At 48.7% G+C, this 15,605-nt stretch overlaps 1 protein-coding gene across 4 annotated transcripts in view; it reads left to right on the forward strand.

The window, feature by feature from the left end:
* Nucleotides 1-3,824, forward strand: part of PRPF3 (pre-mRNA processing factor 3) — a 29,633-nt gene extending 25,809 nt beyond the window's left edge. For 3 of the 4 annotated variants that reach the window (XM_056134847.1, XM_056135549.1, XM_056136729.1), the window contains one exon: nt 3,483-3,824. In XM_056134847.1, coding sequence (XP_055990822.1) covers nt 3,483-3,629 — 147 coding nt within the window. In that variant the 3' untranslated portion in view covers nt 3,630-3,824. The remainder of the gene's footprint in view (nt 1-3,482) is intronic. The other variant, XR_008795371.1, reaches the window with a different exon arrangement.
* The last annotated feature ends 11,781 nt before the right edge of the window (nt 3,825-15,605 follow it).

Here is a 15,605-nt window from a genome sequence, read left to right on the forward strand (position 1 = left end):
GCTGAGTCTTCTGATTACATTTTTTAGTTACGTCAAAAACATACGTAATTCTGCCATCTGGGAAGAGTATGGAAAGCTGGTCCTAAGAATACAGATTCTCAGATGAATTTGAGAATCATGAATGTGAGACTTGCAAAGAGGGAAATGAATAGTGAGATTTTGGAGGGAGCATAGTGAAAGATACACCAGATTTGGAAGTAATGTTCGGGGGCCAGAGAGAGAACAGGAGGTAGCATTTGGCTGACTCTGGCTCAGTCTCCGAAGCCCACTTTTGGTCCTCTGAGACCTTCCAGGGGTGATCCCTGAGCATGGAGCCAGGAGTAGACCTGAGCACCCTCAGGTGTGATGCCAAAATCGAAATAAAACATGGGCTTCATTTTCCCATCACAGTGTCAGTTTTTTAGGCTTTAGATTATTACATTAATAGTGGTTTGCTAAATGTGATGAAATCATTGATTAAGTAGGAACATTTTGGAGAGGAGATTGCATGGCATCTGGGGGTGCTCAGGACCTACCTGTGACTGTGCTCTGGGTCATTCTCAGAGTTCCAGGCGGGACCGTAGAAGGTGCTGAAATCGAAGAGATTGAACCTTAGTTGGCTGTTTGCTGCTTGTCTGGGAAAGAGAATGCAGCTGAACCTCTTGCCCTTCTCTCTGGCCTTTACGTAGGACCTTTTTGTTTGGAAAGTAAAAGTTGTGGGGCTGGAGCAATAGTGCAGAGGGTAGGGTGTTTGCCTTGCACACGGCAGACTCGGGCTCAATCCCTGGCACCACATAATGTCATCAGACCCCATCAGGAGTGATCCTGAATACAGAGCCAGGAGTTAGCCCTGAGCATTGCCGGCCGTTCCCCAAAAACAAAACCAAAAAAAAAGTTAAAGGGTTATTGTTGGTATTTTCTGTTTGTTTGGTGGGGGTGTTGGGGGGGTGGATTTGGGTCACACCCAGCAATACTCAGGGATCACTCCTGGCTCTGTATTCAGGAATCACTCTGGCACAGTCTGATGGCTGTATGGGGAACCAGATGGACTCTAGGCAAAGGCCAGTGTGTTCAAACCTATACTATCTCTCCAGACTAATAGTCTTATAAATAAATTTTTATTGAGGTACATTGGTTTATAATCTGTAAATTTCAGGTATACAGCGGTGTAATTCAACATAGTTTTATGCACTGCTGCAGACTTCACTACCAAAAGTCTAATTTTTTATCCTCCACCAAATAATTGGGCCTCTCTATGTGTCTCACCTGCATTGGTGGTCCACTCTGTCATTCTCGGCCCAGCACATTCCTCTGAAGTATCTCTGAGAGCGAACCCCAACCACCCAGAACTTAGAAGCATTGTCAGGTACGGCCCGACTCTCCTCCCCAACGCCCCACAGGCTAGTCTCGGCTCTACACTGGATCCCTAGGGTAGATCTCCAGCCCACATCACTCTCTTCAAGCCTGGGTAGAGCTGCCAAGCACCAGGTATGGGTTCCCAAAAATACACCAAAAGGACACTATTACAAAGGAAATGAGGACTTTGCAATACCAATTCTTTGTTTAGCGTTGCATCTTCTGGGTAGGATGCTTACCTTGCCCTTTGCAACATGGGTTTAATCCTGGTGTCTCATATGGTCCCTCAGGCAATGCCAGGGGCAGTCCCTGAATACAGAGCCAGGAATAAGCCCTGAGCACCCCCAATGTGACCTTCTCCCCCAGATTGCACTTTTGAAATAGTTCCTTATTGCTTGGTCCTTTGAAACCACTCTTTGGGCCGTAGTGATAGGACAACAGGGAAGGCACTTGTCTTTGACACAGCTGCCCCAGGTTCAGTTCCCCTGAGCACAGGGTCGGGAATAAACCCTCTATTGCTGGGTTCTGGGCTCCGCCCCGACAAATACAAAGACCCTACAAAGACCCTTCTCTTCGTAATTGCTTCTTTTGCCCCAAACTCCTCCAATTTATGCCTGCAAAACACGTCATACTACTTCTTTGTCTCATAGGATCCCCGACATGCTTGCTGTTCCAGCCCTTCCACCGTACCTTTCATTTCTATGAGAGGCCTTAGGAATTAGTCTTGTATTAGGTTCCTACGCAAGCCAGGTTCTGCTGTAGCCTCCTCATTGGGATCTGGGGCTGGAGCGATAGCGCAGCGGGTAGGGCATTTGCCTAGCACGCCACTGACCGGGGTTCGATTCCCAGCATCCCATAGGGTCCCCCGAGCACCGCCAGGAGTAATTCCTGAGTGCAGAGCCAGGAGGAGTAACCCCAGTGCGTCGCCAGGTGTGACCCAAGAACAAAAACAAGAAAAGAATCTAGTTCTGTCCAGCCCCCTGGAGGAAATTAAGGCTTAATAGTGCCCAGGGGTCACTCCTTCTGGTGTTTGGGGGACCACTCTGGAGCCAGGGATCAAAGCCAGAACTCCTGCACGTAGGCACGGGCTCCGGCCCAGTGAGTGCTCTCAGGCGTCCTTTTAACTGCTCCTTAAAACTTCAGGCTGAAGTCTTTTTTTATTTTTGTTTTGTTTTGTTTTGTTTTGGGGTCACACCTGGCGATGCTTAGGGGTTACTCCTAGATCTGCACTCAGAAATTGTTCCTGGCGGTGCTTAGAGGACCATATTGGAGGCCAGGGATCGAACCTAGATCAGTCATCTGTAAACTCCCTCCTACCTGCTGGACTATGGCTGCGACCCCCCGACCCCCAGGTTTATTCTTCATTCCAAGCCTCAGAGCTTACATTTGCTTGTCTTCCAGCCAAAAAAAAAAAAAAAAGGAAACATTTGTGCATCTGCATTCAGTAAAATGCCAGAATACCCAAAGGGGCAAAGAAGGCTAGAATTGATTTTGTCATTGCACAAGGTTTACCTTTTTTTTTTTTTTTTTTTTTTAATGTTTATGGGACCACACTGGGCAGTGCTCAGGGCCGGCTTCTGGCTCTGTGCTCAGGGAACCTCCATATCTCATGCCAGGGATCAAACCAGGGTTGGCAGCGTTCAAGGCACTCGCCTTACCCATTGTACTATCACTACAGCCCTATTTTTGGGTCACACCCAGAGGTGTTCAGGGGTTAATACTGGCTCTGGGTCCATATGGGGTGCCGGGGATCGAACCCGGGTCTTGCAAGAACCTTTCCTGCTGTGTTAGTACTCTGGCCTGCTAGTCCTATTTGTGTGGTGGTTTTTGGATCCATGTTCAGTCCCCAGCATCACATACGGTCCTTTGAGCCCAGCCAGGAGTAAATTGATCATCACCGGATGTGACTCAGCAACCCAAAAAATCCTAGCATGGCTGGGCCAGGCAGGTGGCTCAGGGGGCTTGTGCATATCCTCTGCATGTGGGGGAGACCTGGACTGTTCTCACGCTCCATGGTCCCTCGGCACTGGTGGGAGTAAGCAGCTCCGGTCCTAGGAGCAGGCCCCCGCGTCACCGGGTAGCAAGAATACAGCTGCTGTAAATGAGAAAGGCCGGTGCTCCTGTTACATGGCTTGTCTCCTTCCCAGGGTACAGCCAAAGACCGGAGCTTTGGGGAGATGAAGTTCAAACAGTGCCCGACAGAGAACATGGCTCGGGAGCACTTCAAAAAGCACGGGGCAGAGCACTACTGGGACCTGGCTCTAAGCGAGTCCGTGCTGGAGTCCACCGACTGACGCTGCTGCGGCCCTGCCTTTCCGCCCCGTGACTCTCTCGTCTTCTTCCTCCTGCCCAGCCCCACTCCGTTGTGTCTGAGCTCAAAACTGTGCCGGCGGTCCTGGGACTCAAGGGGACGTCTGTCCTCCCCCGGTCAGCCTGGTGCTACCCTTTCCCCATATGTGCATATGATTAAAGAGTTATTTTTAAATGTGGCATGGTCATTCCCATATTCCGAGTGGTTGGAGCTGGGCCTTCAGGTGACCTCCATCACAGCAGTCCCTGTGGGGAAAATGCCATCAGAGTTTAGACATAAGCGGGTGTATGGCTGAGTGTTTTTGACACGTATGACCTCAGCTTGGAGCAGAGAGAAGCTTTTCTTGAAACAGAGGCCAAGGTAAGGGTCCGTCTCTCTTCACCTTCAGTAGACCCATGAGCTAGGCAGACGGCCTTTCCTCCGGAGTGAGGTTGGAAGAAATCAATAGCGGGCAGGGCACTTGGCCTTCGCACGTGGCCAGCCGTGTTCGATCCCTGGCAGTCCATACGGCACTGCTAGGAGTGATTCCTGAGCACTGTTTGATGTGGCCCAGTGCCCCTCACCCTCCCCGCCCCCCCCCCCCCCCAAAGAAATCAATCTCTCAAAACTGGTGTATACATGATAATGTACGATCTGCTGAAGTAGGCACAGAAAGTCCAAGAAGGTTATAGTGAAGTTCGTAAGTGAAAAAGGGTTTGGGAATTTAGCTCATTTTGCGTCTCCTTTTATAGCAATTTGTAGGGTTTTCCTCCGCTGAAGAATGGTGAGATTTTACCGCCAGGAGTAGTTCCTGAGTGTAAAGCCAGGAGTAACCCCTTGAGCATTGCTGGGTGTGACCCAAAAAGCAAAAAAAAAAAAAAAAAAAAAGATTTAAAAGGAAGATTTACTTCAAGAAGTCAAAAAAGAATGGTGAGATTTTAGTTTTAGCATTTACTGTTGCTAGCATTGGGTCAGAATAAGTATCCACTGGAATCCACAATTCCTAAATACTTGGACCCTTGATTTCATGTGCCCATTAAAACTCACTTCTGGCGATTTGGAGCTTGGCAGTGTTGTGGAGAATGGGCACTTCACCAAATGCTCCAATATTTTTGTTAAATGAAGCCACCTTTGGGGGCCAGAGAGTACAGAAGAGAAGGCACTATCCTTGCAGGCAGCTAACCCAAGTTCAATACCTGGCACCTCGTATGACCCCCGGAGGCCTGCCAGAAGTAACCCCTGAGCACAGCCAGGTGTAGTCACCCCAAACTAAAGTATCCTTCTGGGTGGTAGAGACAGTGCAGAAATGAAAGCATTTGTTTTGGATGTGGCTGTGACCTCAGCACCTCCAAGAGAGTTCCCCCCAAGAAATGTATGCCTGGGGCCAGAGCATAGTGAATAAGGCAGTTGCCTTGCATGCAGGTAGCCAAACAGGGTGTTCCCTGGATGCAGAGCCAGGAGTAACTCCTGAGCACCACTGGATGCGGCCTCAAGAATTTTAAAAGGGAGGGGCTGGAGCAATAATAGCACAGCGGGTAGGGCGTTTGCCTTGCACGCGGCCGACCTGGGTTTGATTCCCAGCATCCCATATGGTCCCCTGAGCACTGCCAGGAGTAATTCCTGAGTGCAGAGCCAGGAGTAACCCCTCTGCATCGCTGGGTGTGACCCAAAAAGAAAAAAAAAGATTTTTAAAAGGAAGGATAGTAACAGCAGGCAGAAGTTTTGTCTAGCATGCGGCCGAGTTCAATCCGTGGCACCCAGTGTGGTCCGCCAAATATATCTGAGTGCAGAGCCGAAATAAACCCTGAGCACTGCCAACTGTGGCCCAAAACAAAACCAAAAAGAAATACTTGCCTTTTTGACCTACAGTAAAACAGAAGCTTGGGTACCTGGCCTTGCACGCATCCAGTCGTGAGTTCAAATCCCTGGTTTCACATGCACTGTGTGAGACTGTCCACTCTTGTCTCATTCCTGGCACCAGAGATGATTTCTGGCTGTACCAGAAGGAGTGTGACCTCAAGGGGCACCCCAATAAAGACAGGCAGAATGGTGAGCACTGCACGCAGCTGTGTCCCTCAGAGTCTCTGGGCAGTGCCACACCCATCATTTGTGTGCTTCTACAATCGTGGGAATCTGGCAAACAAAGCTCTGGACACTGCAAGCACCACAGATGGGGGTGCCGCTTATCACTGCAATACCAACAAGGTGTTGGTGGTTGTAATAGTTTTTTGGTTTCAGGACCACAGTGATGCTGAGGGGTTAGGCCTGGCTCTGCACTCAGGAATTACTCCTGGTAGGCTCATGGAACCCTATGGGGTACCAGGGATTGAACCCAAGTTGGCCACATGTAAGACAGGCACCCTACCCACTGTACTATCACCGCAGCCTCTAATTGTAATTCTTCCCTTTGTTCAGTGATCTGGAAATCACTTTTTTTTCCTTTTTCCTTTTTGCATCACACGCAGCAATGCACAGGGGTCACTCCTGGCTCATGCACTCAGGAATTACTCCAAGCAGTGCTCAGGGGACCATATGGGATGCTGGGAATCGAACCCGGGTCAGCTGTGCACAAGGCAAACGCCCTACCCACTGTACTATTGTTCCAGTCCCCACAAACACTTTTGGTTTGTTTGGGGCCATACCTGGCAGTGCTCAGGGCTTACTTGGCTTACTCCTGGCTCTGTGCTCGGGTGGGTCTGCGGGTGACCACATATGCAAGCAAGCACCCTCCCTACTGTACTATGACTCAGGCCTGGATCGCACATTGAGTTGTGGTTCCTGCATTCTCACTTGCCAAGTGTCAGCTGATGTCCAAGTTTTGCTCTTGTACACCATGGTCCCACCCACTTCGGAACCACACTCTTCAGGTGCAGTGCTCACACACCTGGCTGTGTGCCAGTGGCCTTGTGCTCTTGAAGGGGGCAGGTGGGGGCGTGTGAGGGTGCGGGGGAGGGGTTTGTTCCAGACAGCAGAGCTTTGGGAACCGTTCTTGGCATTTGTAGGTGACCCTAGGGCTGGAGCGATAGCACAGCGGGTAGGGCGTTCGCCTTACACGCGGCCAACATGGCCGACCCGAGTTCGATTCCTCCGCCCCTCTCGGAGAGCCCGGCAAGCTACCAAGAGTATTCGATGTGCCAGACACAGTAACAACAAAGTCTCCAATGGAGACGTTACTGGGCCCGCTCGAGCAAATCGACGATCAACGGGAGGGCCTTTACCTTTGCCTTTACCTAGAGATCGAACTCACAGCTTTAAGCCAGCAAGGTGGGTTTGTAAGTATGTCTGTAAGGGGCCAGAGCAATAGGACAGAAGTGGGGCTCTGGCCTTGCACGTGGCCGGCCTGGGTTCTATCCCGGCACCACATATGGTTTCCTGAGACGACCAGGAGTGATCTCGGAGCACAGGAGTAACCCCTGAGAACCACTAGGTGTGGCCAAAAAATGACAAAAAAGTGTGTTTGAGGTCCTAAGTTAGAGTTAAGGTAACATTTAGGAACACGAAGAGTTGGAAAGAGGTAAGATGCAAAGGACCTTAAGAAAAAACCAGTACAACCTCTCACTTTATTTCCGGGATGATCAAAGTCTAAGCAGATGTTGAGTTTACAGATTATTGGGATAGGATGAGCTCTGCAGTGAAGACACTGGCTGCTTCCTATCTCCACATGTCAGAACTGAACTAATGTTTTATACTTAGTGATTTTAGCAAATCCAGGGGAGATACTATTTTTATTTACTTATTTATTGGGGGGCAGTCACACCCGGCGATGCTCAGGGGTTACTCCTGCCTCTGCACTCAGGAATTACTCCTGGCGTTGCTCGAGGGACCATATGGGATGCTGGGGGTCGAACCCGGGTTGGCTGCATGCAAGGTAAATTCCCTACCCACTGTACTATAACTCCAGCCTGATACTTTTTTTAAGCACTTTTACTAATGGATTTGTTTGAAATATGTGTTATTTATATACCTTTAATGTACTGATTTCATATTATGTAAAAGAAAAAATATTTCTATTTGGGCTGGAGTGATAGCAGGGTTGGAGTGATAGCACAGTGAGTAGGGCTTGCACACGGCCTCCCTGGGTTCGAATCTTCCACCCCTCTCGGAGAGCCCGGCAAACTACCTTACCGAGAGTATCTCGCCCGCAGAGCAAAGCCTGGCAAGCTACCCGTGACGTATTTGATATGCCAAACACAATAACAAGTGTCACAATGGAGACATTACTGGGCCTGCTCGAGCAAATCGATGAACAACGGGAGAACAGTGACAGTGATATTACTGTTCATTAGAATAAACCCAAATGAGGGGCTGAACCAATAGCACAATGGGAAGGGCACTTGCCTTACACGCCGTCGACCCAAGTTTAATCCCCTGCATCCTATATGGTCCCTGAGCATTGCCAGGAGTAATCCCTGAGCACAAAGCCTGGAATAACCCTTGAGCATGTCACCAGGTGTGGCTGAAAACAAAAGAATGAATTCAAATGAGACGTGTCTTTCATCTTTGCCTTATGGTGTTTTATACCTATGCCAGCGGGGCAAGTGCATCAGCATTCTTCAGGCTTTCTGATACCTCCAAATTGCTGCTGTGGGTAGGGCATTTGCCTTGCATGCGGCTGACCCAGGTTTGAATCCCAGCATCCCATATGGTCTCCTGAGCACCGCCAGGAGTAATTCCTGAGTGCAAAGCCAGGAGTAACCCCTGAGCATAGCCAGGTGTGACCCAAAAAGCAAAAAACAAACAAACAAACAAAAACCAAATTGCCACTGTGTCTCTGGCCAGACCCCAACAACTCGGGTTTCCGAAAAAATCAAGTTTCCCAAGAAATTAAACGGCCAATAGTAAGGTGTGTGGGGGCCATAAAGCACCTCCCGCTCAGCTGTACAAGGTCATTTATTGGCCTTACTTCAGGGATCCATAAATTAATCTTGAAAGATCAAAAGCTGCAGTTAATCTTAGACCAAGGTTGAACAGACCATGGTAAATCAGAGGTGGGGCAGGTGAGTCTGGTACCCATTCAAGCAGAGTAACCAGCAGCCACTTGCTCCTATAATCCAAGATTACTGCCATGCTCCTGGCCTGACTCCACCGTTTTAGAATGGCCTCACTGAGATATTAACCTGTTGATAGTTTGGATGTGCAGATTTTTGACTGAAATCTCCAGGCTTTCTTGAAGATGGGAGGGGCTACCTACCCCCACTTCCAAGCACCACCATCTAAGCTCTTCTGTTGGCTTTGCTTCAGAGACCCATAAATAAATCTCAAAAGAGATCAAAAGCCACAGTTAATCTCGGACCTGAGTAAAGCTGAACAGACTGGGGTAGATAGGAAGGGAGCGGTCAGCCTGGTGCCCACCCAGGCAGAGCCCCCAATAGCTACTTGCTTCCATAATCCAAAAATCACTGCCATGCCTCCAGCTGGACTCCACCATCTTGGGACAGACCTCAACAAGATATTAATCTGCTGAAAATGTGGGTATGTGTGTTTTGTGACTGAAATCTCCAGACTTTCTCAGGGTTGGGATGACTACCTTCCTCCACCTCCTTGCACATCTGGAAGCCTCAGCAGTCATTTCCACACACACCCTAGGGCTGCCACCCAGTTAAAAAAGCTACTCCAACAATACTGAACACCCTGAGCAAACATGGTGACCTCTTAGCACCTAAGTATTGCAAACCATAATGCACAAAAGGAGAGACAATAAAAAGAAAAGTGCCTACCAGAGAGGCAGGCTGTGGGGGGCAGGGGGGTGATGGGGATGGTGGGAGGGAAGTTGAGCATTCGTGGTGAAGGTACACCGGTAGAGGGATGAGTGTTGGGTCATTAACTCAAAGCTAATTATAAACAGCTTTGTAACGGTCTCATCGAAATTCAATTAAAAAAATTTGAAAGCAAAAAAATAATTGGACTGATTTTTTTTCCCTCCATGTATGTCTTAGCTTGAAAAAATTTCAGGACAACCTTGAATAATGGCAATAACATTGGGAAAAGGTGTTCAGTAATTGCTTTTGGCCAAGATAAATTCAGTAACAATGCTTAGCAATTTCCAGTTTTCAAAGTGGTTTTGCCTGTTATTCAAAGCAATATTCCCAAAGAAGATGAAAAAAAATGTCATTCAAGGCAGAAAATGGGGCCAGAGCAATAATCCAGCAGGTAGGGAGCTTGCCTTGCATGCAGTCTACCAGGGTTTGATCCTCAACATCTCCTATGATCCCCCAAGCCTGCCAGAAGAGATTCCTGAATGCAGATGTAGGACTAAGTTCTGAGCACAGCTAGGTGTGGCTACACTCAAAAAGGCATTTTAGGCAGAAAAGAATGATGTTAATTATGAATAGAAACTCACGGCTGCTCCACCACTCTAGGAGTGGTGACATCTGGCTGACATCACTGTACCTTTTTCAGAATGGGAAGCAGGACCCTCTCTTCCAACTTTGTCCCAGAAGTCTCCACACTGTACCTGACATATTAGTGGTCCCACACCACAGCTCAGGAGGCGCACAGCCGCAGATGTGGCATATCACAGACTACCTAGCAAATTACACTCTGTCCAGTTACAGTTCCTGTCATTCAGCGAAGACAGATAGAAAAGGAGGAAAGCAACTCCCAGCCTCATCCCTCAGCATCTTCCAGGGTCAAAGACTCACCCCCAGCACAGCAAGAACTCTAGAAAGCCAATGTTGAAAATCTGTAGAAACCCAAGTTCAGTGAGTGAAAACAAAGTCATTGAAAACATAAACAACACCCACCCACTCAGTGAACTGACTTTAGTGACACCATGAGGAGGATGTTTAAAGAACTCAAACGATGGGGATGGGGGCTGGAGCCTTGCATGCGGCCAACCCGGGTTTGATTCCCAGCATCCCATATGGTCCCCTGAGCACCGCCAGGAGTGATTCCTGAGTGCAGAGCCAGGAGTAACCCCTGTGCATCGCCGGGTGTGACCCAAAACCCAAAAAGCAGAATAAAAAAACCTCAAATGATGGTACAGGTATTTACCACAGCACAAGAAAGTATAGAGTTGAGGGACTGGAGAGACAGTACAGTGCATAGGGCGCTTGCTGAATATTATTACTTATTTGCAATTTATTTGCAGAGAACTAGGAAATAAATCTGGTATTGGTACATAAACTGAAGAGAACCCAGGAAGTTGACTGTGCTGTTCTGATAAGTTGCTTATTAGAATGATAATGACAATTGTTTAGAGAATGCCAAGATAGCAACATATAGGATCTGATAATGACATGATAAGGGTAGCATTAAAGTACTAGGGGTTTAGTAGGAAAGATAGTATAGTAGGTAAGGTGCTTGCCCTGTACACAGCTCACCAGAGTTCATTCTCTGGTACTGGACATGGTCCCTAAGTCCTGCCAGGAGTGATCCCTGAACACTGCTTGGTGTGGCCTCAAAACAAAACACCCAAAGATCTCCAAGATCTCCAAGTTGAAAAACGTGAGAATGTTCGTGATCAATTTCATCTTTAGTGGAGAATGAGAAGAAACTGAGAGGCCTAAAAATGGAGTTTTCACAAATATATATGAGAACAATGACAATGGGCAGAGAAATGATACTGTTTTTCATGCATAATTATCAGAAATAATTTATTTGGGGGGGGCACACTAAAAGGCAGTCAGGACTTACGCCCGGCTCTGCCCTCAGGGATCACTTCTAGCAGGGCTTGGGGACTCACAGGGTATGCTGTGACTTGAAGTCAAGGCAGCTGCATAAAAGGCCAACACCCTGCCTGCTATACTATTGCTCCAGCCCCTATCACAAATTTATTTGTTTGGAGTCTCACCAGCAGTGCTCAAGGTTACTCCTAGCTCTGTGTTCAGGAATCATTTCTGGCAGGCTTGGCGGACCATATGTGGTGTGAGAAAATCAAATTGGTGGGATGCAAGGCTAGCTCCTTAATCTCTGTACTCTCTCTCGGGCTCCAAAAAAGTTAAAAATAATTTATTGTGTGTGTGTGTATGGGGGGTATGGTGCCGCCAGCAGGTCAATCTATACCTGTGAGGTGAGTGCATCAGCAGCCTGATGGCGCCTTCAAACTTCCAGATACCCCAAAATTGCTGCTGTGACATTGGCCAGACCCCAGAAACTTGAGGCAAAGTTTACCAAGAAAGGAAACGGCCAAAAGTTAGGTAAGTGAGAGACACACCCACAAACCACCTCCAGCTCAGCTATATAGTTGGAGGCAAGGCCTCTCTGGTTCCTGATCGAACTGCTCATGATCCCAGAGACTCAGAAATAAATCTGGAAACCCAGGGCTTTTGGCAGAAATGCATCCAGTCCCTGCAGTAGGTTACAGGTGCTGGGCCACCCCAGGCGGGAATTGGTTTCGTGCTTTGACCTGTTCCCCTTGGCGGCCCGGTGGCCGCCATTGTCCAGAGGCCACTGGACAGTCAGGTTTGGGCCTGCAGTGATGATACACATGGGGCCTCTTGGGATGGGGGTGGAGCCGGCCCTTTCCTCCCCATCCCAATGAGACCCCAAGTCGCCGCCCATGTGAATGGCCTCTCTGGCTCCTGATCAAGCTGCTTAACAGCCATGAACCCAGAGACTCTGAAACAAATCTTGAAACCCTGTGGCTTTTGGCAGAAGTGCATCCGGATCCCGCAGTAGGTTACTATCGCTGGGCCACCCCAGAAGGGAAAGGGTGCTGTCCCTCTGCCTGCTCCCCCTTGGCAGCTGGGTGGCCGCCATCCGCCAGAGGCCATTGGACAGGCAGGTTTGGGCCCGCAGCGACAAGACACGTGGGGCCTCATGGGATGGGGGTGGAGCCGGTCCTTTCCTCCCCACCCCAGCAAGACCCCGAGTCGCCACCAATGAATGGCCTCTCTGGCTCCTGATCAAGCTGTTTAATGGCCATGATCCCAGAGACTCAGAAACAAATCTTGAAACCCAGCAGGATTTGGCAGAATGCGTCCAGTTCCTGCAGTTGGTTATTGGCGCTGGGTCACCCCAGGTGGGAATAGGCTTCATGCCTTGGCCTGTTCCCCCTGGTGGCGCGGTGGCTGCCATTCTCCAGAGGCCACTGGACAGTCAGATTTGGGCCCGCAGTGACTAGACACGCGGGGCCTCGTGGGATCGGGGTAGAGCCGGACCTTTCCTCCTCGTCCCAACAAGAGCCCGAGTCCCATGAACGGCCTTTCTGGCTCCTGATCAAGCTACTTAACAGCTATGATCCTAGATACTCAGAAACAAATCTTGATACCCAGCGGCTTTTGGCAGAAATGCCTCCAGACCCCGCAGTTGGTTACTGTTGCCGGGCCACCTCAGAGGGGGAATGGGTGCTGTCCCTCAACCTGCTCCCCCTTGGTGGCTCGGTGGCCACCATCCACCAGAGGCCACTGGACAGTCAGGTTTGGGCCCTCAGCGACGAGATCCGTGGGGCCTCATGGGATGGGGGTGGTGCCAGCCCTTTCCTCCCTGTCCCAACAAGACCTTGAGTCGCCGCCCACGAACGGCCTTTCTGGCTCCTGATCAAGCTGCTTAACAGCCAGGACCCAAGAGACTCAGGAACAAATCTCGGAACCCAGCAGGCTTTGGCAGAAATCCCTCCAGATTTAATTGTTAAAATTTCTGAATTTCAAAATTGCGCGGCCGCTACTTGTCACGTGACATCACATGTTATTCATAACCAGCAATAGAAAACAAATTGCCTTTTCAGCAGATCTGAATGTTGGGGTGAAATCCCAAATAATAATGGTGGGTCTGGTGTCAAAATATTGAATGTGATCAAAGTAGAGAGAGAGAGTAATGTGGAAATCATCTGTCCTACAGGTAGGGGATGGGTATGGGATGGCGGTATATTGGGGTTTTTTGGGGTGGAGAACGGACACTGGTGAAGGGACGGGTGTTTCATTGTATGACCGAGACTTAAACCTGAAAGTTTTGTAACTGCTCTCATGGTGATTCAATAAATAAAATTATAAAAAATGAAAAAAAAGGTGGAGTTCATGCCCAATTCAATCAGCTAACTAGTGGCTGAATAGATAGCAGTACTCCTATATATAAAAAAAAATTGGTTTGTTTATATTTTTGTTTTGGGGTCATACATAGTTGTATTCAGAGCTCACTCCTGTCTCTGTGCTCATAGATCTTTCCTGTTGGGCTGGGGAGACCATATGTGGTGCTGGGGATTGTTTTTAGGTCAGCCACATGCAAAGCAAGTGTCTTCCCAATGTACAGTCTCTCTGGTTCCCCATAATTATTAAACTGTCTTTGGTGCAAGATTAGAATACATAGAAATATATATTAAAACTGAATAGTTCAGGGTCAGAGAGAAAGAACAGTGCATATAGAGTTTGCCTTACATGAAGTAACCCAGGTTTGATCCCTGACACCCCATATGGTCCCCAGAACACCGCCAGAAGTAATTTCTGAGTAGAGTCAAAAGTAACCCCTGAACACTGCTGGGTGTGGTCCCCAAACAAAATCAAAGAGGATTAGTCCAAATCAAAATGTATTTCATTTACTGAACATTTTTGTTTTTTCCAAAAAACTCATTCGGAGGGGCTGGAGCGATAGCACAGCGGGTAGGGCGTTTGCCTTGTACGCAGCCAACATGGCCGACACGGGTTCGATTCCCAGCATCCCATATGGTCCCCTGAGCACCGCCAGGAGTAATTCCTGAGTGCATGAGCCAGGAGTAACCCCTGAGCATCGCCGGAGTTAAAAAAAAAAAAAAGCAGAAAAAAACCCAAAAACTCCGTCGGGGGTCTGGAGAGATAGTGTAGTTGGTCGGGTGCTTTCCTTGCATGAGGCCAACATGGCCTGGATCTCAGCATCCCTGAGTATCACCAGGAGTGATCCCTGAGCACAGAGTCAGGAGTAAGTTCTGAGCACAGTCAGGTGTGGCCCCTAACAAAAAAGGTAAAGAAATAAATGCATTGGTTTTTATTGGTTTGTCCATTATAGTAGAAACATTACACTTGAGGAAACACCGTGTTGTGAAGTATGAACTTAGGAAACTTAATTTTTTTTTTTTTTGAGTTTGGGCCATATCCTGTGATGCTCAGAGGTTACTCCTAGGTCTGCACTCAGGAATTACTCCTGGGACCAGTTGGGATGCTTGGGTATCAACCCAGGTGGGCCACTTGCAAGGCAAGAACCCTACCTGCCATACTATGGCTCGCCCCCTTGTTTTTAGGTTATATGTACTCAGTGATGCTTGGGAGGCTACTCCTAACTTTGTGCTCAGGACCTTTCCCATGCAGTCTGGGATTAAACCTGAGGCTCACTCATTCAATATTAAAAGCTGAAAACTGGAGGAAAAAGATGGCCATAATCAGTAGAAATTTTGAGGAAAGGAGGACCAAGGGAAGAGTAGGAAAACTGGGAAGCAGGTTTAAGTAGGGTGCATAGTAAAGGAAGGGGAAACCTCCTACCGTCTAATTTATTTTTATATTCGGGCCACACCCAAGATGCTCAGGGCTTACTTCTGCCTCTGAGCTTAGGAAAAGCTAAGAAGCTTGGGAGACCATATGGGATGTCAGGGTCAAACCCAGGTTGGGGTTGGCTGCATGCAAGACAAGATCCTGAGTTGCTTTACTGTCTCCAGTCTTTTTTTGGGGTGGGGGGGGTCACACCCGGCGATGCACAGGGGTCACTCCTGGCTCTGCACTCAGAAATTATCTCTGGCGGTGCTCAGGGGACCATATGGGATGCTGGGAATCGAACCCCGGTCAGCCGCGTGCAAGGCAAACGCCCTACCTGCTGTGCTATCGCTCCAGCCCCCCCCACTCCTTCTCTTTAACTTTTTGAGGTATTGTTATTTACAGTATTGTTAATGAGAGCGTTTTCTGAATATAAGGTCTTGATATCACACTCTGCAGTAGCGTCTACTCCCGTTATTTTGTTTTGCTTTTCACTCCTGGCTCTGCACTCAGGAATCAGCCCTGGCGGTGCTCAGGGGACCATATGGGATGCTGGGAATCGAACCCGGGTTGGCCGTGTGTGCAAGGCAAACGCCCCACCTGCT

The sequence above is a fragment of the Sorex fumeus genome, unplaced genomic scaffold, assembly GCF_029834395.1.
Source record: "Sorex fumeus unplaced genomic scaffold, SorFum_2.1 ptg000001l, whole genome shotgun sequence".
In the NCBI taxonomy this organism is placed as follows: Eukaryota; Metazoa; Chordata; class Mammalia; order Eulipotyphla; family Soricidae; genus Sorex; species Sorex fumeus.